The sequence below is a fragment of the Myxocyprinus asiaticus genome, chromosome 48 (assembly GCF_019703515.2).
Source record: "Myxocyprinus asiaticus isolate MX2 ecotype Aquarium Trade chromosome 48, UBuf_Myxa_2, whole genome shotgun sequence".
Classification (NCBI taxonomy): Eukaryota; Metazoa; Chordata; class Actinopteri; order Cypriniformes; family Catostomidae; genus Myxocyprinus; species Myxocyprinus asiaticus.
Genome location: NC_059391.1, coordinates 19850905 through 19878757, shown reverse-complemented (window position 1 = coordinate 19878757; position 27853 = coordinate 19850905). Strand labels below are relative to the sequence as shown.

The 27853-nt window shown below is 37.9% G+C and overlaps 1 protein-coding gene across 1 annotated transcript in view; it reads left to right on the top strand.

Annotated features, from left to right (window-relative positions):
* The first annotated feature begins 20485 nt into the window (after positions 1-20485).
* Positions 20486-27853, top strand: part of LOC127437782 (SH3 and multiple ankyrin repeat domains protein 2-like) — a 46629-nt gene continuing 39261 nt past the window's right edge. The window contains exons 1-2 of the mRNA XM_051692957.1: positions 20486-20866; positions 23104-23228. Of these exons, the coding sequence (XP_051548917.1) occupies positions 20662-20866; positions 23104-23228 (330 nt within the window). The 5' untranslated portion in view covers positions 20486-20661. The remainder of the gene's footprint in view (positions 20867-23103; positions 23229-27853) is intronic.

Sequence of the window (27853 nt, the reverse complement as noted above, 5' to 3'; positions counted from 1 at the left end):
TAGAAACTGGACTTCTAGAAACTAAAGTCCTGTTAAAATATTGTTTACTCTCTCACCATTTTTTTTTTTAATTATTTGTCTACTGACAATGTCCAACAGTGTATGTGTATGCATCACAAGAGATTTAGGTCATTTCCTCTGAACGACATGAAAATTTCCACCACATATCAAAATCTCTATTATGTTTAATAGAATTCCAAGGTGGAAATGACAGTGATGGAAATAATATATTTTTTTTTAAAGTAAAAAAAAATAAAATAAAAAAAATGGCACACTCCATTGTATTGCTAAGGCTAATTTCATACTGTAGATATCATTTTATGTATATCCTAAATACACATAATTAAATAATATTTTCTCACTTTTACATAATTTGGCTACATTACTGCTTGAATTGAAAGGATGCCAAATAAAAATTCTCTGCTCACAAGTGATATTTTCCTTGATTTTCTTCAAACATCACTTGACTTATATTTCGTCTTAAGCATGCTCTTCACTGACACTTTTATCAACTTAAGTACACAAAATGTAAAAAATGTAAAAAATATATTAGGGGCAAAATTAATTGGCATGATGGAAATGGCGCCACAACTGTGGGATAGTCGAAATGTTTTAAAAATGGATAGAAATCATTTTCCTACAATAAATATTAAAATGGTTTGTTTAATTCACTTATGTTTATTTTCTCTTGAACAATGATAAAACTTTAATCAAGTTTTAAATATGTCATAATAATTTTTTATAATTAATTTTAAGTTTAATATTGAAAGCCTTGGTCTGGGACAAGGCTAAAACAATAAAATCTGTCCATAAAAAGGCTTTTAAATAGTACCCCAAAAAAAATAAAAAAATAAAAAAAAGTAAAAAGTTTCCAGTTTAGTTTTAATGAGACTTTTATATTAAAAAAAAAGAGGAAATCTGTTTGTTTTAGTAAAAATCAATACCTGGGACATGAAGTGCCCAAAGTTAAAGAAACACCCATGTGTCACAGGAGAATTGTTTCATTTTTGTCATTACAACCACAATGTAATTTCCAACACATCTCAAATTATGTATTATGTTTAATTGCATCCTGTGGTGAGATTTTAAACATGTTTGGAATACAGTGCAGACTACTTTGTTTTCTAAGGCTAATTTCATAGCAAGCATTTTGTGTAATTAAACAATTCACTCTTTTTGTGTAATTGGGCAAAATTGCAGGTTATTGAAAATGCCTAACAAAATTTATACATCAAAAATCTCAAGCATGCTCTTCACTGACACTGTTCTATCATTGGTAAACAAGAACACAAAATAATAGAAATATTTTTTGCACAATAAATATTGAAATGGAATAAATAGGTTTAATTCCCTCTTTGTGGGAATTGATGGATTGTCATATTTTATTTGAATTTTTTTTTTTTTATTTTTTTTTTTTATATATATATATATATTTTAAGATTGAAAATCTGGCTCTGGAACAAGGGTAAACAATAAAATCTATACATAAAAGTAAAAGACTACTTTGAAAATTATTAAAAACAAATGATGAAGGCATGGCAAAATGTTTCTGAGACAGTTTTAATGTGGCCTTCATGTAACAAAAAGAAAAAATATATATGTTAAGTTTAATCAAAATCAACCCCTGGGATGTAAAAGTGTCCGTAGTTTAAGAAACAGCCACTTACAGCATGGATAGCTATATTTTGTGATTCTTGTTCAGAATTCAGGATGGTGAATACACTGAATGTATATTTTTGGCCAATTTTAAACTTGATTTGTTCAAGGTACCATCAATCTTTCAATATTTGTTCTAAAGAATGAACATCTGGTTACTGTTATGTGCTGTAAATCCCTACAAAATAAAAAAAAAACCTTTGCCATTTATGTTAAAATCAAAGCAGGTCAAATCAGGATATGTGCCTGAGAGATTATGCATGTCGACCGAAAACTGGATGTTCTTTTGCAGCGAGAGTTTCATCGTTATTTTCAGGTCCGTCGCGCCCTCATTAACACGTTCATTAACAGCATCATCAGGACTGTTCTTTTGTTGAGTCTTTCATGTCAGCATTTTCGTGGAGAACAAGTTTTATTTTTTTTGGATAGGAGCCGTCTGCTCCCACAGTGAATATGAAGTTATACTCTGAGCCAGTTCAGGACAGAGCTCAGCTGCTTTTCAGAGATGATGTTGCTTCTTGGCCATCACTGGATACATTAAAAAAATCAGTGCTCAACAACAAGAATGACCTGATGGTACATGGTCAGTGTGAGATTGTATCTTGCCAGTGCTACTTTGTCAATATAATCTTACGTTCATCGATCATGTACATGTGCCTTACAAATTTAAACATTTGGTTCTGATGTATTGAACATTGTGTTTTGCGATTTGATAATGCAATAGTGAAAATTCTGTCATCATTTACTCACCCTCATGTGGTTCCAAACTCATTTGACTATCATTCTTCCCTAGAACGCATTAGGAGATATTAGGCAGAATGTTAGCTTCTATCACCATTCACATTCACTACATCTTTTTCCATGCTATAAATGTGAATGGTGACTGAGGCTGTCATTCTGCTTAACATCTCTTTTTATGTTCTGCGTAAGAAAGAGAGTTATACAGGTTTGGAATAACATGAGGGTGAGTAAATTATGACAGATTTTTCATTTTTTGTGAACTTTCCCTTTGAATTATATGTCACCAAAATAACATTATCTTGCTGGATAACATAGATGAGGTTTTGTCAAAAATGGTAAAATTGATTTGTGATAGTCTTGAAAGCATCAGTGTGTCAGTTAGAATGGGTTGTAACCCATAAACATATCCCAGAAGGCCATCATGTTTCAGCAAATAGTATGTTTTTGAAATATTATTTCATTATAGCTGTATAATTTCCAGCTACTATTGCTTGAAAAACGTTTTTTTTTTTTTTTTTTTTTTTTTGTGAAGAAATAAAGCGTCTAATGAAAAATGTAATTAAAAAATATTTTTTTCTGACACATATGTTGCAAAACATAAAATGTACCTTATATAAATGTATAAAATACATAAGTATGCATAATGTATGTGTATGGACGTTTTTGTGGTGTGGCCAGTGAAATTATTGGCAGGACGAGTACAAATCGGATCTACTAGCAGAAAAAAATCCTTATTGTTGTGCTGGGCTAGACTTAGAATGTAAAACATCTAGGATTTAACGTATACTTATGGTTGCTGTCCAGCAGAGGGAGCCCTCTCACTGGTAATAGTTGCGGTCTAGTTTTCCAGCGTGCCTCATTCCTCATAACTATCTAGCTTAACATTTACCAGAACATGGTTCAACACAAATATACATGTATGCATCACCTCATTTTAATATGAAGATTTTGATGTTTGTATTCCCACCAGTCCCCGTCCCAACAGGGATGCCTTCTCTGGCATGGACACCCCAGGATCCAAACGCAAGCTGTACAGTGCTGTGCCTGGAAGACATTATGTGGTGGTCAAATCTTACCAACCACAGGGAGAGGGGGAAATCGCTTTGTACAAGAATGACAGAGTCAAAGGTAAATATCTCTCTAGAAATAAACAAAATAAAAAAGTATTTTAAAGGGATAGTTCGTCAAAAACTGACAAATCTGTCATCATTTACTCACCCTCATGTCATTCAAAACCTTTGTGAAACACGAAGTGAGATGTTAGACAGAATGTTGTGAAATAACAGCCTCAAAAAAATTAAAAATAAAATAAAAATATCAGAGAACAATTTACCAATGAAACAATTAAAAAAGGTTTTGATACATTTTGGACTCATCAAAGACATGCTCAATTTTAATATGAAAGTAACATATTAACATGATTTAAGAGTGTGTCAACCAAACGAAAATAAGCTGGTTTGTGAATGCAGAGTGCAGTTTCTCCTGCCATATGGAGAGTAACAGATTCACAGATTCTGCCCTTCGGCACCAGGCGATGCCTGGCCTGAGCTAACAACACTTCATAAATTGAGAGAGATGGGCGAGATACACTTCAACTACTGTTCAGCATAGGCCTGATATACTATTGCTATTGTTGATTTTAATATTTAGGTTTCTAATGTGTCGGGAAGCATGTCGGAGAACAAGTCAAATGAATACATTTGAATATATAACACTTTTTTTTTTACGGTGTAATGTTTAGGAATACACATACAGTAAATACAGTAAATGATCGGATTGCTATTTATGTTTTCATTTGTAACTTTCTCTATACCTAGTTCTCAGTATTGGAGAAGGAGGATTCTGGGAAGGCAGTGCTCGAGGGAATGTAGGCTGGTTCCCAGCAGAATGTGTGGAAGAGATCCCAAGCAAACCCAGTGAGAACAGGCCCTGTGAGTGTGTACACACAAACAAACACAAAAACACACTTTGAACATGGTCTCATTCGCTGACATGCCAATTTAGAGGGTTAGTTCACCCAAAAGTGAAAATTTGGTCATATGACATCATTTACATGTCATTCCAAACCTGACTGTCTTTTTTCAGTGGAACACAAAAGGAGATTTAAGACAGAATGTTCATGCTGCTCTTTTCCATTTAACGAAAGTATAATCAGTGTGACTTGTGTGCTGTATTCCAAGTCTTTTGAAGCCATATGATAGCTGTATATGAGGAACATGTCGAGATTTAAGTAATTATTTACTGATAATCTTTGCACTTAGGCATCGAATTTAGCATCATGGATGTCTAACCTGGTGCGACACGTCTTAATGCACCATGTTTGAATATGCGCAAATGTAAATGAGATTTCAGAGCTGTGGCGGAGGGGAAGATTAAGAGTGAATAACAACTTATATTTCATGTCTGTTCCTCACACAAAGCTATCATATGGCTTTAGAAAACTTAACAGAATATAAGCTGAATGGACTACTTTTATGTTGCTTTGTCCTTTTTTTGGAACTTGACAGCCCTTGGTCACTATTTGCTTCCAAAAGCAGCATCAACATTCTGCTAAACTTCTCCTTTTGTTTTCCACAGAAGAAAAAAGTTATTCAGATTTGGAACGACATGAGGGTGACTAAATGAGGACAGCATTTTCATTTATGTGTGAACTCTCCCTTTAGGCAGCTTGTGAATTATCATGTATGAAGTGCAAACTTTATGCAATGGATAAAAACTTCATGTGGTGAGGAAAAAAAACATTCTTTCTAATCTTCTTACTGACTCTTTTTTCACATTCTCCTTCTCCATTGCTCTGATAACCAGCAGAATATGTGAGGAGCCTTGCGGTTATAGCAGGCTGTTAATTTAGTGTTCATTTGCAACTAGGCCACAAAGTGAACGTGTCCACCTCTCAGATCAAATGCTTGCATTCATTCGTAACAATCAGTATGAATAAGCACCTGAGAATTTGTGTATTATATCCAACTTGGACCAAGAATACTGTAGCAAAGCTCTTAACAGTGATCATACCATTACAATATGCAAATGTGTACAACATTTTTTATTTAAGATTTGTTTAGTTTGTTAATAGAATCATTGGCTTTTGTGCAGCTTTGGTGTGTGTGCACTCAACATTCTCTTTACAAATTGGCAGTAGGGTCAAGGGGCAACATTCTGTTGAGAGCTGTTATTTTAGACCAAATGAATGCCTTCCACATCAGTTCAGCTACTGTGTTTTTCTAAGTCCTATAAGTGTATGTGTGTGTGTGTGTGTGCGTGTGTGCGTGCGTGTGCGCGCGCGCGCGCGTGTGTCTGGCGCATGTGTCATAGAGACGTTTAGAGGTTTTCTTCTTTGAAACCCATCCTGATCCAGTTCCAGTGAAGCAAATGCAGAACTGTTACAGTAAAAAGGCTTTGCATTGCATCATACTGTATATATACATACTGTGTTTCATTATTAGTATAGAATTATAGAGTATAGTATAGAGTATTGAATTCCCATGGTCATGTAAAATCTGGAAATATCAGGGAATTTTAAAATGGTGTTATCCAGGCCTGAAAAAGGCATGGAAATTAAAATAATCTTAAAAGTGATGGACATTTCTTGTAGTTATGCTCTGCTTTAAAAAATTCATAGTGATGCAAGTCATAGTGATGTCTGATTTGTGAGCAAATAATTCTTGAGTCGGTTCTTTTTAATGAATCAGTCAAACCAGTTCACAAATCGATCTAAGTGAGTTTACATGCACATGGTCACACAACCACATGGCCAACACGGTGATTAAAAAGTTGCAAAGGGTGGTGTGAAAATCGCGAGGCACGGTGCGAGCACGAGGCAAAAGTGCGAGCGCGAGGCGATATAGTCCCGTGTTCCATGACTGCTTGAATAACGTATAACGTGAGAGTAAGTGCAGTGGAGTTTCTGGTGCCCCCCTAGGGTAAGATGGTGCCTCCCTAGGGAATTGGTGCCTTACGCAGACTGCGTAATATGCGCATAGGGAGCGGCATTACTATGTGACATAACCACATATAACATAATAATTGGACTGATTCAAGTCTGAAACCTGTTGCTAATCTGAAATCATAATTTAGTCAAAAATGGCATTATTCTCTGCTGTAGTCCAGATTGTTGGCTATGACCATGTACAGTAAGACAGTAATTGGCAGCTAAATGTAACAAATGGAAGCGTTGAGGAGTGCTGCTCATGACAGCATGTGGCGCACAGAATGGAGGTGTGGCAAACGACAGCTGTCATTGGCCGAGAGGCTTTGGCCCATGTGACTCAGTGGCCGAGCCGGGAGAAAGAGTATGGCTGACTCAGCTCTGAGACTGTAAATCTAATTTCACCTGTCATGCGACAGAACAGGACATTTGCCTCAAGGCTATTCTGGTGTAGCGCATATGCGGTTCTGCAGCTGCATTGCTAACCTAAATACAGTGATTTTAAAGGTCAAGTGTGTCAGGAGCGAAATTGCAAAAAATAAGGAATGTCTTTAAACTGAACACCCCCGTTGTCTGCCAAACAAGTAGTCCCGCCCCAAACTCACACCATTGGTTGATCCAATTTTGCTATATTGGACTGGTCAGGATGCTCAAACAAACATTTAGCAATGTTTTGAGAGTACCACAGTGTTTACACTTTTTGGTGAATCAACATACAAGTTACTAACTTACAGTTGTCTCTGAAAATTATGCTATTGAAGAAAGGGATAGGAGAAAGTATTGTAAGTAACATCAAAAAAATGACACACTTCACCTTTAAACATTACAACCTGGTCTCAACTTGGAATCACATTACTATACCTACATTTTTGTATGTATCACAGCAGTTTCCTGGTGAAACTAACACAACAGTGACCTTTATTCATTTTCACTCAAATCACACGTAAAACGACAGATTGTCAGTTCATAAACACTTAGGTGCAAACTCTCAAAACAGTTGCGGGTTGCCAACCGTCCGGTTTAATACAGAATCGTCCCGTATTTAAGGAAAAAAATTATGTTTCATATGAAATCCATCAGGGACAAGATCCATGACAAACAGCGCATGTTTTCATTTATGTCTTCAGTCAAAAGGAGAAGAAATTTGTCAAACATATAGCATTCAAGTGCATAATTGTTTCTCACCATTGTGATTCCAAAACACCAGTAAACACATCTATTCATGATATTACATTACATATGTCAGTGATGTTTTGGAAGAGAGACTAAATGACGGTGAGAAAATCTGCAACACTTTTAGTACAAAAGTAAAGTACAGTACAGGATTAGTTAAAACACATGTGATTTTACATTTCCCTTGTGATAAACACTATTTACTGCCAAAACAAAGACACTGTAACCCAAGGAGAAATACACTATTTTCATTTTCTCTCCCATAAAAATCCATTAAATGTATGGTTGCTTAAAACAATAATAAGTTGGCCTGCTAATACAGTGGCCCTGGTAGGCCAAATATATTTTTAGTGGTATATACTATTTTTAACACATTAGTCATACTGTCTACAAATGGATGACCCTGATTTTAAAAGGAAAGCTGGTCCATTGAGCTTAAAAAATGGAAAAGTCATAAGCTTAATTATAGGAAAAAAATGTTTGACAGAAAATATTTTATTTCTCTATTGAGTGCAGCTTTGTTCTTTTGGAAAAAATATTGTTTATTAAAAGTGAAGATTGATAGAAATTTGGTTCTTCCTAGTATTTGTATTAAAACAGTTTTCATTTTGAGCATTTTAGGGGCTGTTCACACCAAACGCGTTATTGCATCCGTCCGCACGTTTTTTCAATTGTTTTCCTACAGTATGTAAATAAGCTCTAGGTGGACCTGTTTAAACGTTGCGCAGCCCTGCTGAAAAAAAGTCCTGTATTAAAGCTGAAAATCCCTTATTTGGCTGGCAGAAAGGTGGCAACCTACTGACACATCGATGATCACACACACAGAGCGGCCGCATGCGTCTCTCTCTCTCTCTCTCTCTCTCTCTCTCTCTGGCGTCCCAGCCCCTCCTTTATCCCACTCCCGCTGATTGGGCAACTCATCGCTAGCCGTGCATCCTCACAGCCCGGCCACGCCCTCCTCCTCATCACAGTGTCTTAGGGGCCGTTTACACGACAACTTTTCAACTAAAAACTGAAAACTTTTTATGCGTTTTGGCTGTTAGTTTACACGACAACGCCGTTTTGAGGCCTGAAAACGCAAATTTTATTACGTGTTATATAAAGAATGATGGATTGATAGGCATCAAATTGATCTGCTCTGGTCTTCTGAGTCTCCTGGCCGTCCGCCTAATCTGCTCTGGTCTTCTGAGTCTCCTGGCCGTCCGCCTGATCTGCTCTGGTCTCCTTGGTCTCTCGGCCGTCTACTCGATCTGCTCTGGTCTCCCTGGTCTCACGGCTGTCCGCCTGATCTGGTCTGGTTTCCTTGGTGTCTCGGTCATCCACCCAATCTGCTCTGGTCTCCTTGGTCTCTCGGTCGTCCACCCAATCTGCTCTGGTCTCCCTGGTCTCCTGGCCTTTTGCCTGTTCTGTTCTGGTATCCCTGGTCTCCGGCTCCATCTTGGCCCTGCCTCCCTGTCTTTGCCCTGTTCCTCTCATCCCCTTGCCTCATGTGCCCCCTTGAACTGCCTGTTTTCCCCCTTTTCCCCCACACCACATGGACAATATTTTTTTTTTTTTTGGAGTGTCTAGAATCCGCTCCTTAGAGGGGGGGCTATGTCACGATTCACTGTTGTCTGCCCTGTGTTTTGCCTCTGTCATCTGTTCCCCATGGACTACACTTCCCATAATTCCCTGCCCTCATCACTGCCAGCTGACTTCCATTGTCCTCACCTGTGTTTCATTTACTCATTAGTCTTTGTATATTTAATGCCCTGTTGTTCGCTCATTCCTTGTCAGTTGTTGTTTGCTCATTCCTTGTCAGTTGTTGTATATGTATGTGTGTTTATCCAGTTCGTGCTCTGAGTTCTAGCCTGTTTGTTTATGTTTAGTTCTTGTTACCTGGTTCCTAGTTTTGCCCTGTTTGATGTTTATCCAGTCATGTGTTTTGTTTAATTTATTCATCGTTAAAGTTGCTGCATTTAGATCCTGCTCACGTCACATCCTTCAAACTTTACACATGTTTGTTAGTATTGCTAAAGGAGCAGGACTGCTTTGTGAAGAGGTGAGAAATGGTCAGCTGTGATGGGAGGTATTGACTGGTGTTCAAAACGGTAGCCTTGAAATCCATAGCTACTACATTGCATGTCACAACTCATGAGAATTGAAAAAAATGGAGTGAAATGCTTGTTTGCTTGTAAATTGCATTGATTTATGAAATTGTGGCTAGTTGAAAGAGTCACTCTGTTCCCATGGCGATGCTCTCTGCATTATTTTAATCACATTTATTAAAGATTGTTGCATAAATCTGTTTTTATTTCTTTTTAATCTAAATCCACCAAGTGGTCGGAATAGATCACACACCCATATACTGCTGGATAGCTCAGAAAATTGATGGAATTCCCATTTAAAATAAACTGGATCTAATGCGATATTCAAAAATCTCTCACCGTTACAACTAGCATCAGTTGTTTAGTAACAGCACAAGTATTCTGCACAAGTCTCTTGAACCTTTCCGTGCAACACTCATGCACATTCCTGATTGATATATTTCCATGGAAACATGCTCTACACTGTACAAACCCTGTTGCTAAGGAGTGGGCCTTGGTAAGATTTTTTTCCTCTTTTTGTGGCATCTTTTTTTTTTCTCTCTCTCACACACTCTCTTCCTCTCACGGCACTGAGAACAGCGCTTACAATCTTTTTCAATGCCACAGTTCTCTTCTCCATGTGTGTGGTGCTGATGGTCAGTTCTCACCTGGACGCACAAGGAGATGCGAGAGTTTTGGGGGACGGGAAGTTAGGCGTCAGGGCCTGAGGGCTTGAGAAAAGTGGCAACTGCCTCTTAGGCAAGGAAAATTGAGTGTTTCTGGGATTGACGATTGACTTGTCAGGGGACCGATGGATGATAATAGCAGATCCAGAAAGAAGGTTCACTTTGGAGGTATGTTGATGGGATGATGTGGGAAACTGTTGAGGTTTGTGATGAATTTCAAACTTATAGTTGTATGTTTTGCTCTGCGCTGAAGGGAGATATTGTTAATGTGGGCAGTTGTGTATGAATGAATAGTTGGAGTCTGTTGTCAATAAAATTTTCAGCACTAATTATTGTTTAAGTGATTAAGATCAAATGAAGCTGAACACTTTGTAACGCAAAATAGTTTGGGCTCTAGGTAAGTTGAGGTAACTGCTGAATGTCTTTTGTATATATATCTTTTTAAGTTAAAGGGTTTTTTTAAAGTTGTGATATCACTGTACATTCTGATGACTTATACTAACTCTATACTGCGTCCGTTTCATAGACTTTGTAAGATACAGTATTTGCTTTTAAATGAAAGGTGACTTTATGATGTCTTGTGATAATTTTTTTATAATGATCTAATTCACTTATTAAATGTTTTTTGGCTTTGTCATGAGAGATAAATAGTGTAAAATCAACATAAAGCATTTTTATTGAACTTGTAGTTAAATCATGCAGTTTGTAAAACCTCATTATTGATTGGCATAATACTGTAGATATTATTAAATGGGATACTTACTCAAAAATGTAAGTTCTGTCAGCTTTTACCCCCTTTGTGTTGTTTTAAACATGTATGACTTCTTTTCCAAACAGAATGTTAACCTTAGTTACTATTCACTTTAATTGCATGTTTTTTTTCTCCATACAATGAAAGTGAATGTTGACTGATGCTGTCATTTTCCCTAACATCTCCTTTTTTTGTTCCACCAAAGAAAGTAAGGCATAGGGGTTTGGAACAACCTAAGAGTTATTATGACCTGTTCCTTAAATCCTGTGAGGCTTTCACTACCGTAAAAGTTTTAGTGTTCTCATTCAAGTCTTTCTTACTGCCATTTACTATCTTCACGAAATGTATCAAGTTAACCGCAGAGCTAGTTACCACTGGTGGTTTGAAATCTGGTGTTGTAGCAACTGTCATCACTGATCACCCTCATGACAAATAGACTTTTTCTCACACTGTCCATGGAGGAACAACGCTTGTGTTAAGTACGTGTGGCTCTGTGTATGTGCCAGAGAACTTTTTGTTGGAAAGAAGAGACAGCTGCTACAGAAAACTGACAGGGTGTTCCATTAGGATGTGAGAAAGATAAAGAAAAAGAGAGAAAGAGAGATGGCAACAACCCATGTTACACTTAACCCAGTTAATTATAATGTTGATATTTCTTGATATGAAAGTCTTCTCTTTAGTCTACTGCAGAATGCTCTTATATAATACTGACAAATTCATGTAAAATCTGGTATTGCTCACAACTGGATTATGTACAACCTGACAAAACACTTCTATAAATGGTAATGTCAAGCACAGAGTGTGATGATTCACTTGCACACCCAAACGGTTCAGTTTTTATCTATTAGTTTGATGTATTATATGTTATGTTTGACAGCAGTATTATGTGATTTGATTAATTTCCATCTACCCAAGTATGTAAAAACTACAAATAGTCCCAAAAGTGTTTACTTTCAGAAGGTGTAATGACTAATATTTTACGCAATTAAAGCCTATTAAACTATTGAAGCTCATTTATTTACTAATTTAACCTAAATCCATTTAGATGGTCACATTTTGACATGTACATCTTTATTAGAGGGCTTTTTATACATTAAAAAACAAAGACATATTGGAAGGCCATCTTACATTAGCCTTCATACAGATTGTCTCTGTAGAATTACGAAGAATCTAAACCTCTTTTGTTTGCACATCAAAACGTTTCAGCTCAACAAAGAATTGAACGTCTGTAACTTTAACAGCTAACCAGTGAGTAGGTTGGAAGGGGAAAGTGTTGAATCCCACGCAGCCTCCTGACTACTGATATCATCGTGTATCAACAGAAATGCAGAGGACAATACAAATGATGCCGTTTCAGAAGCTGCAGCCTGCACAGAACAAACTCCATATGAATCTTATTAGTGAAAAAAATACTGTGTTTATACAGTTGGTTGCTGCTCAGTCCTGTTATTTAGGAAAAGGATCTTTATTGTCATCACTTATACCGCCCTTAAAGCGACAATTCACCCAAAACTTTAAATTCTGTTGTCATTTATTCACCCTCATGTCGTTTCCTAACCCGTATGACTTTCATAGTAATGCTGTTACTATGTTAGGCAGAATGTTAAGGACTGCCTCAGTCCCCTTTCTTTTTCATTGTATGGAAAAGAGTAGCATCAACATTCTTCAAAATTTCTTCTCTTGCGTTACACAGAAGAAAGTCATATCAGTTTGAAACGGCATGACGGTAAGATAACTACAGAATCTTCATTGCTGTGTGAACTATCCCTTTAAAGACAGTTGTTTCATGTTTAAAAACATGAGCAAATCTGCCTGTGTAGGTGTCGTAAGCTTGATCGTGACGTAATTTCCCATAAAGTGCAACAAATATGATGCCATGGGAACGGCCTAGAATGAACGTTTCCTCTAGAGATGTTCGTTCATCTGAAGAGTGGGGCCGCACTGACAATTTATCTCAGCCACATAAAAAAAGTCTCTTCATTAGCTTTGTTAGCATTTATTGTTCCCTCCATAAAACACAGTCAATATTTGGCCTTCTGAACTCTCTCTGAGGGCTGTCTAGTTTGGCTCCATTATGGACCAAATGGTCCCTTTCTTCCAAAGGGTTTTTTTTATTGGTTGCAATAAAATGGGGAGGATGCTATGGTTATTGTAGCACTAGTAGGTGTGCATTGTTTTATGTTATTTTATGCATTCTGCTTATTTTGGATTGACTGTTTAATCACTCTACAATCATGAGCTGTGTTCATCAAGGCTGTTTGAGTGGCTTTGTGTGTGACCGAGATATACATAATTTTAGCGTGTTAAATCCCCATGCTGGTATTGATTTTCAATTGTAACAATTTGCATGTCAAGGTACTTGCTTGTGGAACAGTTTGCACCTTTATTTATTATTTTCTAGAGCACAGTTGGTATCGCAATCACTGAATGATTAAATTTGTTTAAAAAATGGCACCTGGGACTTAGTGACATGGCGCACAGTTAGACCAATTTGTTTCTAGACAGCTTTAAAAACAAAAAAATCCTATACCATTATGTAACATTCGTACTTATCAAATCTGCAGTAATTTTTGGTCCTTCTTAAAAATCCAGTTCTTTCTTTTTTTTTTCTTTTTGCACATTTTATATTCAGTGTAAAAGTGATGATAATGATGTCAACTGTGATCTTTTAAGCTTTTAAAGTTTTGCGAGAAAAAGTCTCACCAGAAAGTTTCAACAAGAAGCATATGTTTATGCGTAAAATAAAGAAATGAAGGACATTTTTGCCACTTACAAGGTGGCACAGATTCTAAGCAATATGAAACTTCAAAATATTACATAATTGAGGTGATCTAAAGTAAATGTTTGTGAATATGTCTTCACAGATGCCCGGGCGGACCGATCAGAGAGACGCAAGCTCTTTCGACATTACACAGTGGGATCGTATGACAGTTTCGATGCATCAAGGTAAGATTAAATATTTTCTTAATATTCCTGACTATACATTAGAGAGTAAACGTAGATTAAAATGTAAAGGATTCTTCAAGAAGAATGTCTCTCTTATGTGACATACTTTCTCACAAGTTCTAAAAGAGCTCTTTATTACAGATGTATTTGCAGTTTAGACAAAGATATAGTCATGTTGAGCCTTGTCTTGAATATGACCATTGTTCAGTATTCAGAATATTGCTGGTTCAGATTTAAGCATGTTTTCCCTTGTAAAAGCCCGATACGCTGATGTCCGGGGCCTTGAATGGCAAGAAACTGACTGGAAAAAAATTGTTGACCTAATTTTATGTGGCCTAATTGTAATAAGTCTAATATTTTAGTTTCAGATGTACCTATGCAACAAACATTTTGTTTTCTAGCTTGTTTTTTATGATCGGCAGCTTGTTTTACTTAAAAATCAAAAAATTATGTTTTGATTTAATTTTTCGAATATTTCTTTTTAAATTTTGGCATTTATTTGCACTAAACGAATAATTTAATTCTACTGGATTATCAATCTACAAAGTCAAAGCAAATAAGATGATGGAGAAGATCATTAGTCAATTATTCACGGCGAGCGATATATCAAATTTCTTCTCATGAGCCGATTGGCCTCTTACTAGCCTTTGAAGGCACTTATAGGCGAAGGATTAATTGGTTGTTACATTATTTCTTGTGTAGAATCATAACCATCTTTCCCCTACAACAAACAGTAGCTCTGTTTCTTAGCCAAGAGATTCTACATTCATTTTAGGTGAGAAATTCTGTTTAAAGCAGCAGACTGCTGGTCTGGTTGTAGTACAAAGTATTCCAAGACAATATTTGCAAATAAGATTTTTGTCAGAACAAAATTTTATTAGTATATTTAGTGCTTAGAATACTTTTTTCCACCCTATTTTACTCCTTAGTGGGTGGTTTGCGTGAATTATTTTCATGTCGCTCTATCAAAGTGCAGTGCGATTCATCAAGTTTACCTGCCCATCCATCTCTTTATTGATTTTCATTCAAACCATAATTTGCCAAAACTTTGACACCTCACTTTTATTTAACACAGAGCGCTGCACAAGTACATTGTTATTCACAGGGAAACAAAGGATTTGAAGAGTGTGAAAACTGTCTTTAAATGGGTGGTTATGTAAGCAGCGCTTGAGCTTGGGGTCGTCACTGCATCATACAGACAAGTTGATGACATTTAAAAAAAAAAATCAGCCCTATGACATTATGATGTCATATTATATGGCTGTAAAACTATTCCAATTTAGCAAGGCACAGCCTTACCCATGGTGACGTTCATAAACTGTAGGTATCTAAAATGAAATGGCTGCTGAATGGACTGTAATACACCGTTACTCGATCATTTATATAGTTCACCCAAAAATGAAAAATCTGTCATCATTTACTCACCATCATGTTGTTCCAAACCCATATGACTTTCTTTCTTCTGTGGAACACAAAAGGAGACGTTAGGCAGAAAGACAGCCTCAGTCTCCATTCACTTTAATTGCATCTTTTTTTTTTCATACAGTGAAATTCAATGGTTACTGAGACATAAGGCTGGGCGATATATCAAATATTCACAATAAAACCGCAGTGATTTAGCTGTCGATATAAAATTAAGCAATATCGTTTAAATCACAATGATTTTAATGTGCTTTTTATTTGGCCATTAAACTTCATAAAGAGCACATCAGTAGACTAATGTCACGATCCATCAGGGCTGCACAGTTAATCAAAATAACATCAAAATGGGGATATGGTCATTTAGGATTAATAAACTGCAAAAGGCTGCGATTAAAAGCAGATAAACATGGTCTGTGTGTGCTTCAGAATAATCGGGTTCTGTGCATGCGCGGGGCTCATGGGCTCATGTTTTAGCGGTTTTAGAGCAGTTAATGTGCATTGTGAAAGAAAAGTACAGTAGGTTCAAGCATTCATGCAATTCCAAACATTAGTAACTGCTACAAGTTATTAAACAAATCTACAAAAGCGGCACTGTATAACAGAACAGGAGGAGATGACAGCGTTTCACCAGATGCGGAACATTGTAAACTACACACAGCACTTTCAGTGTCAAAATAAAAGCTCCAGGTGAAGGTGAAATAAATAGGACAGACATATATTACTTTTGTATAAAACAAATCTAATCCTCAAAATAATAAATGATGATTCAGTATCATATTATAATAATAACCTTGAGTGGGTCCCACAGTAGTAATTTAGTATTATGATTATAAAATTCCCAAAAAAATAAGCGGAGTACATTTTTCACACCTTGTTCAACATTTTGCACAACAAATGTTTTAGTAAAAATATATGAAGGTAAATACTGGTCATGCTTTTAATTAAGCAACTATGCATCGTTTATAAAATCTAAATATAAAAGTGCATATCAGTGAAAATGATAAAATCTCATTCTCCCTTATTCAGTCAGTCCCTCCAAGATTCTTGCAAATTCAACCTATCTCCGCATAATTTGCGGTAGCTTGCTATTTTTCTAAAAAAAGTAAATCTGAGGGATTTTCCTTCATGTTTGACAGCGGCAAAACAAATGCTTGAAAAGCGTGAAGCAGTTGCAACATATCCAAATGCACAGCTGCCATTTTATCATTTCCATAGTAACAGAGTAATTTGCATTCACTATCAAAGTCCTTGTCTTAACTTTAGCGGGACCACAGACAGCACACATACATCACAGCTAGCATTTAATCTTCACCCTGAGTGCTGTGAATGAGTCTTAAAAATCCGCGTTTATACAAAGAATCCCTAACATTCACTTAAAAACCCCATTAGTTGTGTAGTAAAATGTGATTAGAATTTCAAGTGCTTAATGCAGTAGGCTATGAATCTGAAAATGGTAATTTATGATGCTGAAAAGAAATGTTCAAAAAGGCTTTTTACTGATATAATATACATATATACTAAATATATTTCAAAATATGACAAAAATTGCCATTTTCATACAGGGGTGCTTTAAGGTACCGCTGGGCCCATGGGCTCGCTGGTCCGCAGAGGCCCCCTTCCAGTTGTTGGTGCATTGAACAAGCACTGCACGGATGCCTTTAATGGTTGCGTACTGTCACCATGTCAACAACCGTCTCCCACTGAAAGTGTTTAAACACGCTCCTCCCACAAACATGGATGGGGAAAATGGGCCCCATGGCCGCGAGCTGGGCCCCATGGGAGTTGTAGGCCCCTGGGCTTCAGCCCGTCCATATAAGCCTGTGCATTAAGGCACCAGTTTTCATATATGAAACATATTTTTGGAAACACTTGTGGAATTTAAATTTGCACATAAATGCTCAAATATATGAACTCTAATTGTACTTGTTCGTATATGGTCATATTTCAGATTTCAATATCAGACAATGGAATAATTGCAACAGGCATAATAATTTAATCCTCAATTGTGTTTTTAGTTTACAGATTAATTGCACATCTATTTTGAAGTTTTCTTGCACTGTCTGAAGCAGAACATTTTAATACAAAAATAATGAATGGTCTTCCAATACCCAGAGGTTTCACCTAAATGTATGGTATTTTTGTTTGTAAAATGTTTTATTTTTTGCTTGCTAACTGCATATTCAGTTATTGCGCACAAAAATATTTACATGCAATTGCATTTACAATGTAATTAACACAATTACAGAGTTGTATAATGATGATTTGTGAGTTTTCACTGTAAAACAACCCAAAAAATGCTGCAAATTGCTTCGCAAAATTTGAGAAAAGCCCCAGCAAATTAAGTCATTTTGGGCCGCAAAAATCAGGAAAAAGTGCCGCTAAATCCTGGTGGGACTGTTCATTTAGTGAAAACTGTGGGGAATCATGCCTTTTTTATTTTTAAATTGACTTGGCTACAATGGCTGTTTGGATAAAATGATGGTTCCTCTGATTTAAAATAAAAAATCACATGTGAGCCATTTCAGAGCAAATACATAATTATCGAGATATATATCAAATATCATCAATAGGCTGAAAAATATAGAGATATAATTTTTTGTAGCCAAAACGCCGAGCCCTGACACATTCTGCCTAATATCTCCTTTTGTGTTCAATGGAAGAAAGAACGTCATATGGGTTTGGAACAACATGAGGATGAGTAAAAGACAGAATTTTCATTTTTGAGTGAACTATCTCTTTAAGTTTATTTATTTATTTATTTTCTAAAAATCTTATTTTTGCTGTTTAGTGAACTTTAAACATTTGGCACAAGGTGCTAAAATGTCCAGGAAAAAAGAAAAAAAGAGACAGATCCTCTCGCATCCGGCTGCACTCCTACCCAGCAGACACACCCCTCGCTCGGAGCTGGTTGTCATGGAGACAGAGAATCCATGGCAGTGCAGTGACGACTACTTCCTGCAGCAGGGAGACTGAGTGACAGGCAGACAGAGGGACATAGGTGAACTTATAGCTTTTAGGTGAACTTGCTCAAGCGCTTAGTCCGTTGTCATTGATAAATGTATGATATCTCTTAGTTGCATCGGCCTTGTTATCAGTTTAATGCATATATTTAACTATTTCCAAGAATTTCACACACCATTGCACTTGTGTATATGGTTGTGTGACAATAAAAATGATTTGATTTGATTTGATATTGACTGACTTTTAGACACAATGATTGATTTTTTCCTCTGGATATTATGATTAAATTAGCAATAATTCTCATTTTAACTGAATGGAATTTGAACAAATATGTGGTCAAACTTGAGCGATTTTGAGTAGAAGAAACAGATTAGATAAAGGCATCGTACACACAAAAAAAGTTCTATACTCTTTTACTCTCATGTTGTTCCAAACCCGTATGACTGACTTCCTTTCTTCAGTAGATCCTTAAGACTCAAACGGAGATACAGTATGTGGCAGAATTTTTGCCTCAGTCACCATTCAGTTTCGTTGTGTCTCTTTTTCCATACAATGAAAGTGAATGATGACTGAGGCTAGCGTTTTGCCTAACATCTCATTTTATGTACCACTGAAGAAAAATCCCATTTGCTGATATGAATGAAGACAATCTACCAAGCAGAAATGAAACTCTAGCTCTTTGTTAGAGCTGCCATGGACAGTGCTGTTTGAGCAGTTCAGTACCCATTCAGTAGTCAGGCTTGATTTCCAAGCTATCGACTGGATTTAATGCACCATCTAAAAGATGGTAGGTCCGCTCATCCTTCAACAAAAGAGAGAGAACATTTCAAATTCAACAGTGCATTTGCTTAGGGGCCTGGGTAGCTCAGCGAGTAAAGATGCTGATTACCACCCCTGTAGTCGAGAGTTCGAATCCAGGGTGTGCTGAGTGACTCCAGTCAGGTCTCCTAAGCAACCAGATTGGTCTGGTTGCTAGGGAGAGTAGAGTCATATGGGGTAACCACCTTGTGGTCGCTATAATGTGGTTCGCTCTCGGTGGGGCGTGTGGTGAGTTGTGCGTGGATGCCCCGGAGAGTAGCGTAATGCCTCCACATGCGCTATGTCTCCGCGGTAACATGCTCAACAAACCATGTGATGAAATGCACGGATTGACAGTCTCAGAAGCGGAGGCAACTGAGATTCGTCCTCCGCCACCAGGATTGAGGCGAGTCACTACACCACCACGAGGACTTGGAGTGCATTGGGTATTCGGCATTCCAAATTGGGGAGAGAAAATGGAGACAAAAAAAAAAAAAAAAAACATTTGCATTTGCTTGAAAACTAGCTTTTTAACGCTTATTCTCTAGATACCTTGGTCATGCTGCCTGATGTCCATTTTGTCCAAATGTAGACATATGTGCCTTCTAAGGTTCACTACAAGTTAAGGTCAGTCGACAGTCGTCAGTCCAAATCCATCATAAACTGGGATTAATAAATGAAATGCCATTTTGCAGGCCATTTTAAAATTATTCACTGAGTGCATCAAACACAACTGAATGTCATTGACCCATATATTAGATTCTGAAACTTTCTGTAAAGGCTCCTGGGTAACCTTCCAATAGGAACATACTGTAGATTTGCGGTTCAAACAAATGTTGATTAATCTGACCTTTGCTTGTACAAATTGAAATGTTATGTTCTATATTGTTCCTTCAGTAAATATTGACCAATGAAACCACTAATATTCGCTTACATCTCTCAGTACAAGTGCCCTAAAATCCACTGCTGTGCAAATCTTTTAGTACCAAGTCCAAGCGCATGAACCCTCAAAGCAATAGATTTCATTAGTCAATGATTGAAAGGTATTTATAACATTATATTATGTAACTATGACGTATTTGGACAAGATTATGAGCAACTAATGCCTATCAAAAAGAGATTAAAAAAATTTGTCGCCGAAATGAATTCCTGAACACATTTACATTAAATGGAAAGATAAAATTGTTTATTGTAGCGCGCTCATTCAAGGCCATTGCGCGCGCACACACATGCATAGTTGCATACATTCTTCCCCTCTCTCTTTCGCGCGCTCTCTTCATTCGTGGCACTGTAAACCGTCTCTCTCTCTCTCTCTCTCTCTCTCTCTCTCTCATGCCCATTCCTCCAAGATTACCGCTCATGTTTTCCTCTGGTGATTTCCATCCTTCATCTAGCGGTTATGTCTCGCGCTTACGACACGCTATCTCGCAGGCGACCGGGCCTTGCCTCTCTTAACCGGTGTCACAGCTTCTTCTTCGACAGATAAAGTCGGCTGTGCGTTTTTTCAACGGTTACGACTCTCGCCACTTCGCAAAAATGATGAATTCCGCTCAGCCGACGCCTGTCAGGATGAAGCATCACTCCGCGCGCGCGGCGATGGCGAAGATGAGGATGATAGGCTGTAATAACGGTCGTTATGCGCGGAATTTTCTCCACAGCGACTGCGTTATCAACGAAAAGACGGTCGTGCTGCAGAAGAAGGATAACGAGGGATTCGGTTTCGTGCTGCGAGGGGCGAAAGGTAGGGGGAAAAAGACGGACCCCTCGTCTCCATCGTCGTCTTCGCCGCTGTTCCTCACATCATGTTTCACACCCTGAGAGAATTAAACAGTGTTGGTCGTTCATTTCTCTCTATTTCTCTATTTCCCTCCCTCGTGTTGTCTTTTTTTTTTTATCCACCCCACTTAACGTCATTTTTGTTTATTTCAAACCACTGGCGCGTCATCCTTCACGTGCACACCTGATTTGATGTGTCTGCGTGGCTCGAGTTGCATGCATTGCATCCATGACAAGAACTTCTGAATTAATGCAAGATCAAACTCCCTTCGTGCATCTCTTGGTGTCAGCGGTTCCATCACTTGGCTTGCAATGAATTTAAGTGGTTTTGTAAAATATGTGAAGTGTAAACACAGCCCCCCACCCACTCCCTGCTCCATGTGCTTGGCTTGTGTTTTTCACTGGGGACATTCAGCGCCAGAGGACTGCATTAGGGCTCTGGCACTTTGGCTGGAGGGCTTCCTGACAGACCACTTCGCTGCCCTATTTCTCAAGACACTTAATTTATGTTTTATTGCACTTACAAATGATGCAAATGCATTATATATACATTTATATAAACTCTGACAAACTTTTATGCAATGCAGTGACTCAGAAATACAGTAAGAATTAGTTTGCACAAATAGCCACTGCACAGGCCCCCATCCACAACTGCAATGCTTTTACAATCAGCACTTGGAGTTAAGAGTGTCAGTCGAGAGTGTTGCACTGTGGCTGCTCTCTGCATCAGCTCTTGCGATGCCCTCTGTTCTGTCAGGATCCAGACCAGTTCTTGTCAGTGGTAACATCCATGCATGCATTTTCTCTGGTTATATAAATGTCCCAACTCCTGCATTCATTTTTGATTTGGCTGGATGGACGCATTGCAGCTTGCATCATTTATCATCAGACCAGATGCTCTTGTTTAGCCTCTCTCATTATCCATTGTGTTACCAAGGCACTTTTGACATCACTTATTTTCATAAGAATTGTATTTTTTTTTTTTTTTAAACTGTGTGTGCTAATCATGTAAGAGCATGCTATGGTCAGTTTGACTTAATATAAAGCTTAATCCTGGACTGAAGAAACATTCTATTTCAGATGTTTCATCTTGAATAAAAATGTAATGTAGTCCAGGATTAGGTTTAAAAAAAAAAAAGTCACCATCTCATTATTTACACATGCTTATGTTGTTCCAAACCTGTTTGACTTTCTTTGTTCTGTGAAACTCATAATGTAAATTTTTAAAGAATATCCCATATTGGGGGGGCCTGGGTAGCTCACGAGTATTGACGCTGACTACCACCCCTGGAGTCACGAGTTCGAATCCAGAGTGTGCTGAGTGACTCCAGCCAGGTCTTCTAAGCAACCAAATTGGCCCGGTTGCTAGGGAGGGTAGAGTCACATGGGGTAACCTCCTCGTGGTCGCAATTAGTGGTTTTTGCTCTCAATGGGGCGCGTGGTAAGTTGTGCGTGGTTCGCGGAGAGTAGCACGAGCCTCCACATGTGGAGTCTCCGCGGTGTTATGCACAATGAGCCACGTGATAAGATGCGTGGATTGACGGTCTCAGAAGCAGAGGCAACTGAGACTTGTCCTCCACCACCCGGATTGAGGTGAGTAACAATGCCACCATGAGGACCTACTAAGTAGTGGGTATTGGGCATTACAAATTGAGAGGAAAGGGGATAAGAAAAGAATATCATATATTTTCCATACAGTGAAAGTGAATGAGGACTGTGGCTGTCAAGCTCTAAAATGAAAAAAAATGAAAAAACACCATAAAAGTGGTCCGTACTGCTCATGCGCTATACTCTCAGTCTTCAAATGCTGACATTTTGGTCAGTTCCTTGCAGAAATCTATTGTATGACTTAAGAGGACTTGGAATATAGTCCATGAGTTGTATGGATCAATTTTATGACACTTTTATGGTGTTTTTTTTTTTTTTTTTTTGCAGCTTGACAGCCCTAGTCCTCCTCCACCGTTCATTATATGGAAAAGAGTGCCTAGGATATTATTAAAACATTTACCTTTTTTGTTCTGTGGAAGAGAGAAAGTCATGCAGGTTTTGAACAACATTGAGGGTGTGTAAATTTTGACAGAATTTTCAATTTTGGGTCAACTACCTTTAACCTGTGCCCTAAAACCTAGCAATTTGTCTTTTGTTGATCTTTATAATCTATCTTATTGGTTCTGTCTTGTCTGGCTTGGCCTGGACCTTTAGCTGACACCCCCATCGAGGAGTTCACCCCGACCCCAGCCTTTCCGGCTTTGCAGTATCTGGAATCAGTGGATGAAGGAGGGGTGGCATGGAAAGCTGGTCTGAGAACTGGAGACTTCCTCATCGAGGTAAGCCTACTATTGGGTTTCCACATGCTTACAGTTTCTTGAAAGATAGATGCTTATTTTTGCCGCAATTCTGAAACCAACTTTACTCTTTGGTGAAGGGATTGAGAGGTCTGCTGAAGAGAGTGATGTCTGAACTTCATCTTGATCTGAGTTGCTGAATCATTCACACGTTAGTGCAAGCAGGAGAATGTTTATGCACAGCCTGAGCTTGTGAATATGAGGAAAGGTCATGGTTACATCTTTAATGAGAGAGAAGCTAAGAGACGCAGGAGATGAGCACACCTGGAAAAAGCTGTGAAGGCACAGAGATCTGTCCTATGCAAAAACTCAAATTCTTGATGTCTCGGGAGCTCCTCTGAGCCGTTGGTCTAGGTTACGTTTAATCTTCTAACCTTTGCACAGGCTATCTTGCTTATCTTTTTTAATTCTCACTTTAAATGGAAAAGGCTGTAACCTTGATTCTTTGAATTAATATAAAAGTTGAAAATGTCAGGCCAGTGATTACCCATCAGTCTAACTCTTTGTAGAAGTTGGGTCTAAATTTGATACAGTTGTCTGAGAGTGATCTTACATTTATTATATGTTATCAATTTTTTATGTCTCGAAGTACTCTGGATCTGTAACCTGTCAAGCAAAGAGGTGTCATTTTAAGGGCTCTCATTGACTATTTAAAATCTGAACATAGGATGAACATCCTGTTACCTTTACCAGATTATTCTGTGCTTTGGCAAGAACTATTCACTATTCAACTATTCTACATCAAAGGGATAGTTCACCCAAAAATGTAAATTATGTCATCATTTATTCACCCATGTTTTGTTCCAAACCCCTTATGACTTTTGTTCAAACAGGTAACATAAAACAAGATGTTAGGCAGAATATTAGGGACAGATAGACTCTGTACCCATTCACTTTCATTAAATGAATGAAATTAAGTCATTTGGGTTTATGACATGAGGTTAGGTAAATTATGACAGAAATTTTTTTTTTTTTTGGAGGGGGGGGGGGTGTACTAACACTGTAAATGCACTTGGGGCTCTACAAATCCCATGATGCCAAAATAGAGCTCATCTGCTAAACACCTTCTCCCCCATTCAGTTCTGGTTGAATTGACACATCAGCAAAGACTGACCATGTGATATGAAAAGCATCTGGAATGTCATCCTTCTCTCTATATCAGCAAAATAAGTTCATTTGCATGTAAAATTCAAGAGAGCACTCGCTTTGTGTTCAAGCACACAGTGCAGATCCAAGATCTCTGTGGTGCATGGAAGGGCAGAGAAGGGAGGAAAATGATTGGCACTCACGAGCGGCCAAGATTTCATGAATTATTAGCTCCTTACGGTAATCCAGGAGTCAAATGTATCTAAGTCAGAGTGTCTATGACAGAGCAGCAGAAGCTGCATTTTGATTATGTAAATTTGCAGGAAATTCAGCCTGCATTCTCATATTATCGACTCCATGATAAAAGAACAGTTTCTGTGTCCTCTCATTACTCCCTCAGTATGTACTGAATAAAAATACAACATAGGTGTATATCTAAGGGATAATCTACAGTCAGCAGGTCATTATCGGAAATAAGTCCAGACAGAATGGTCAGGACCTTGACGAGGAGCAGTATTGAATAACCCTGAAGGGGTTTATTTTGTGATAATGACCTGCTGAATGTAGATTATTCCACTTGTTACATGGCCACTTGCCAAATTAATAATTAAATAGACCTGAAATAATGATTTGAGTTGAAATTTCATTATTATGTGAGATGAAAGAGACCTCGAAATAGCTAAATTCAACCACTGGTTTGCATCGGTTATTTTGGTGTTTACATTGCGAAACTGACCGTCTGACTGTTTATCATCCAGCTAATTAAACGACTGCTTGCCAAATAAATTAATGAATGAACATGAAAAACTTTTTCTTTTTCATTTGAAATTGTTTTATTATCTTATTTGTAGAGATTTCAGAGTGATATGAGAGGTAGGAAACGGCTGTTTCTAGGCATAGGCAAGCTAGGCGGTCACCTAGGATACATTTAAATAGATAAATATGTTAATAATAATAATAATCATAATAAAATGTTCCTCCGCCAAGTAATGTAGTTCATTAGTTTAACTGCAGCCACTTTCCACGCTAATCTGTTTTCATTTGGAAACACATCGTTTATGCCTCTCATCCACACTGGTACGCCGTTTTCCTCCACACACACACAAAAAAAAGAGAGAAATGGAATCAAGTATCATATACTTTGGAAAACAATGGCATTAAGAAAACGGATTAGTGTGGCCGTGACCTAATATAGAATGTTTGTGCGTGTGTGTATTTATAATAGGTGTGTGAGTCTTTCAGCAGGAATTTTGAGTCAGAACTATCCATTTTATAAACAGTCTATGCATTTTTTAAATGCAGCATTCTAACCCCTAGCAAAGTCTTTCTAGCAAGTCAGTCCACTGTCGGCCATTTTTGGAATGCTCCCGGGAGGCTATTTCCAGTCATGCCAGTGCAGCTTCTATCTACTTGAATAGGGGGACACAGAAATCTCAAAAATGGTTGGTCAAGATTATGATCAAAGAACATATTTCAAATCAGCAATAAAATCTGATAATACTGGAATCATTACTCTACCTTATATTACTCTAAAACACGCAATTTTCCCGGCTTGTATAGCTAATGCGCATGCTCGTTAGCGAGTTGATTGACAGGCGATCTCTGTGCGATGTCTGTATCTAAAATGTGATTGGCTCTTTTACCTTTAAGGCAGGACTTACTTTCTACATCCGTTGACTGTTGGGCACTAGAGCCTCTTGGTAGGGCGTTCCAATTTCTCCCAATCATTGAAGTAGAAGTGGCCCGTCTCTGCTAAATAGTCTCTACTCCTAGTCAAAGTCAGTCAGTTTTTAGCAAGTCAGTCCACACGGCGGCCATCTTTGTAATGCTCTCAGGCAGGCTGGGCAGCTGTACTTCTACTTGAATGGGGAAAGACAGAAATCTCCAAAACGGTTGGTCAAGATTATGATCAAAGAAAATATTTCAAATCAGCAGTAAAATTTTACAACACTGGTATAATAAATTGTGCTTCTTTACCACAGGCCATGCTAAAACACACTATTTTCCTGTCTTGTCTTGCAAATGCGCATGCACGTTCTCAAGTTGATTGGCAGGTGATCTCTTTATCTAAAATGTGATTGGCTCTTTCCCCTGTAGGCAGGACTTCCTTTTCTACATCCGTTGACCTTTGGCCATTCCAATTTCTCCCATTCATTTTAATACAAGTGGCCCATCTCTGTTAAATGGTCTCGGCCCTAGTGTTGAATTGGCTCCAAAATCCATTTTAGTCGGACACAATGCATGAACTGTGTATGTAAAAATGGGAAGGGTTAGAATAACAGAGAGAGAGTGAGTGTTTGTATACATCATTTCATTTATCGTCTCTTCCCCCCAAAATATCACGGAAACAATAAACACGTTTTAATCGTCCAGTCGATGATATTGACCATCAGTCCCTCAGGAAACAATCAAGCTTCACTGCCCACATCTGGTTGAGGGATGGTGCCGTTTTGCTCTCTCACACCTTGGTGTATGAATGTGTTAGTGTCCAGGGAAGATCTATTCTTACGGATTGTGCAAGGCAAAACTCTGGCAGATTGACCTTGTTTCAAGCCAAATGCATTACGATTATGGTGAATGCATGCAGTAAATTTTGTAGGTTGTAGATGACCATTTTAAAAATTAGCTATTTGTTTTACAGTCTGTGAACTGCAAGTTCTCTCTCCAACATTTCCTGGAGATTTTGACAGACAAGGGATTAATCTTATTGGCTTTAAGAAACTGTAAGGAACATATTCAACTGTATAGCTTATGGAGGGTGTTGGTGATCAACCAGGAAGCTACCAAATAGAGTAATGGATTTACTGAAAATATATCTACACCCACTGGCCCTTGGTGTGTGGGCATGAATATATCTCTCTCTTTACTCTCATTTGGCCATTCTTATCGGTTTTTGCATCTTTTCTTACCTGTGCTATATGCATCTCTTCTCATTTTCCCCAGTTCTTTGTTGAAATTATGTGAACAGTTTAGTTTAGTGTAGACATGTGAGATTAGGCATTGCTATAAGAGCTAACAGTGTATCCCTAGGCTTGTGTTGTCAATTCCATAAAATAATCATTGTTTACTGACCTATTTCACATTTGCAAAGCTCACCATCATAAATAAAAGATGAATATACGTTTTATTTCAATTGCTGGTAAATATAATCATGGATGTGGCGTGGAATGACATGTTTGAGCACAATCTTGCTTTTTTAAAATGTATTTTTGTCTAAACAGGCCATTATTTGGTATTTCAAGTTTAGGATATTAATATTCATTGACATGATTTGCAAATGCATTACATGTCAGATCTAGATGCTTCAACTTCAATGTTATGGCTTCCTTATTTAAGATGTTTAGAAGACAGCATGTGCTCCGGTTTCCCCCACAAGTCCAAAAACATGCAGGTTAAGTGAATTGGAGACATTAAATTGTCCTGTAGGTGTGAGTGAGAGTCCCCCAGCCACTGGGGGTTGCGTCAGGAAGGGCATCCAGCGTAAAACCTGTGCCAAGTCAAATATGCGGATCACGGATGGT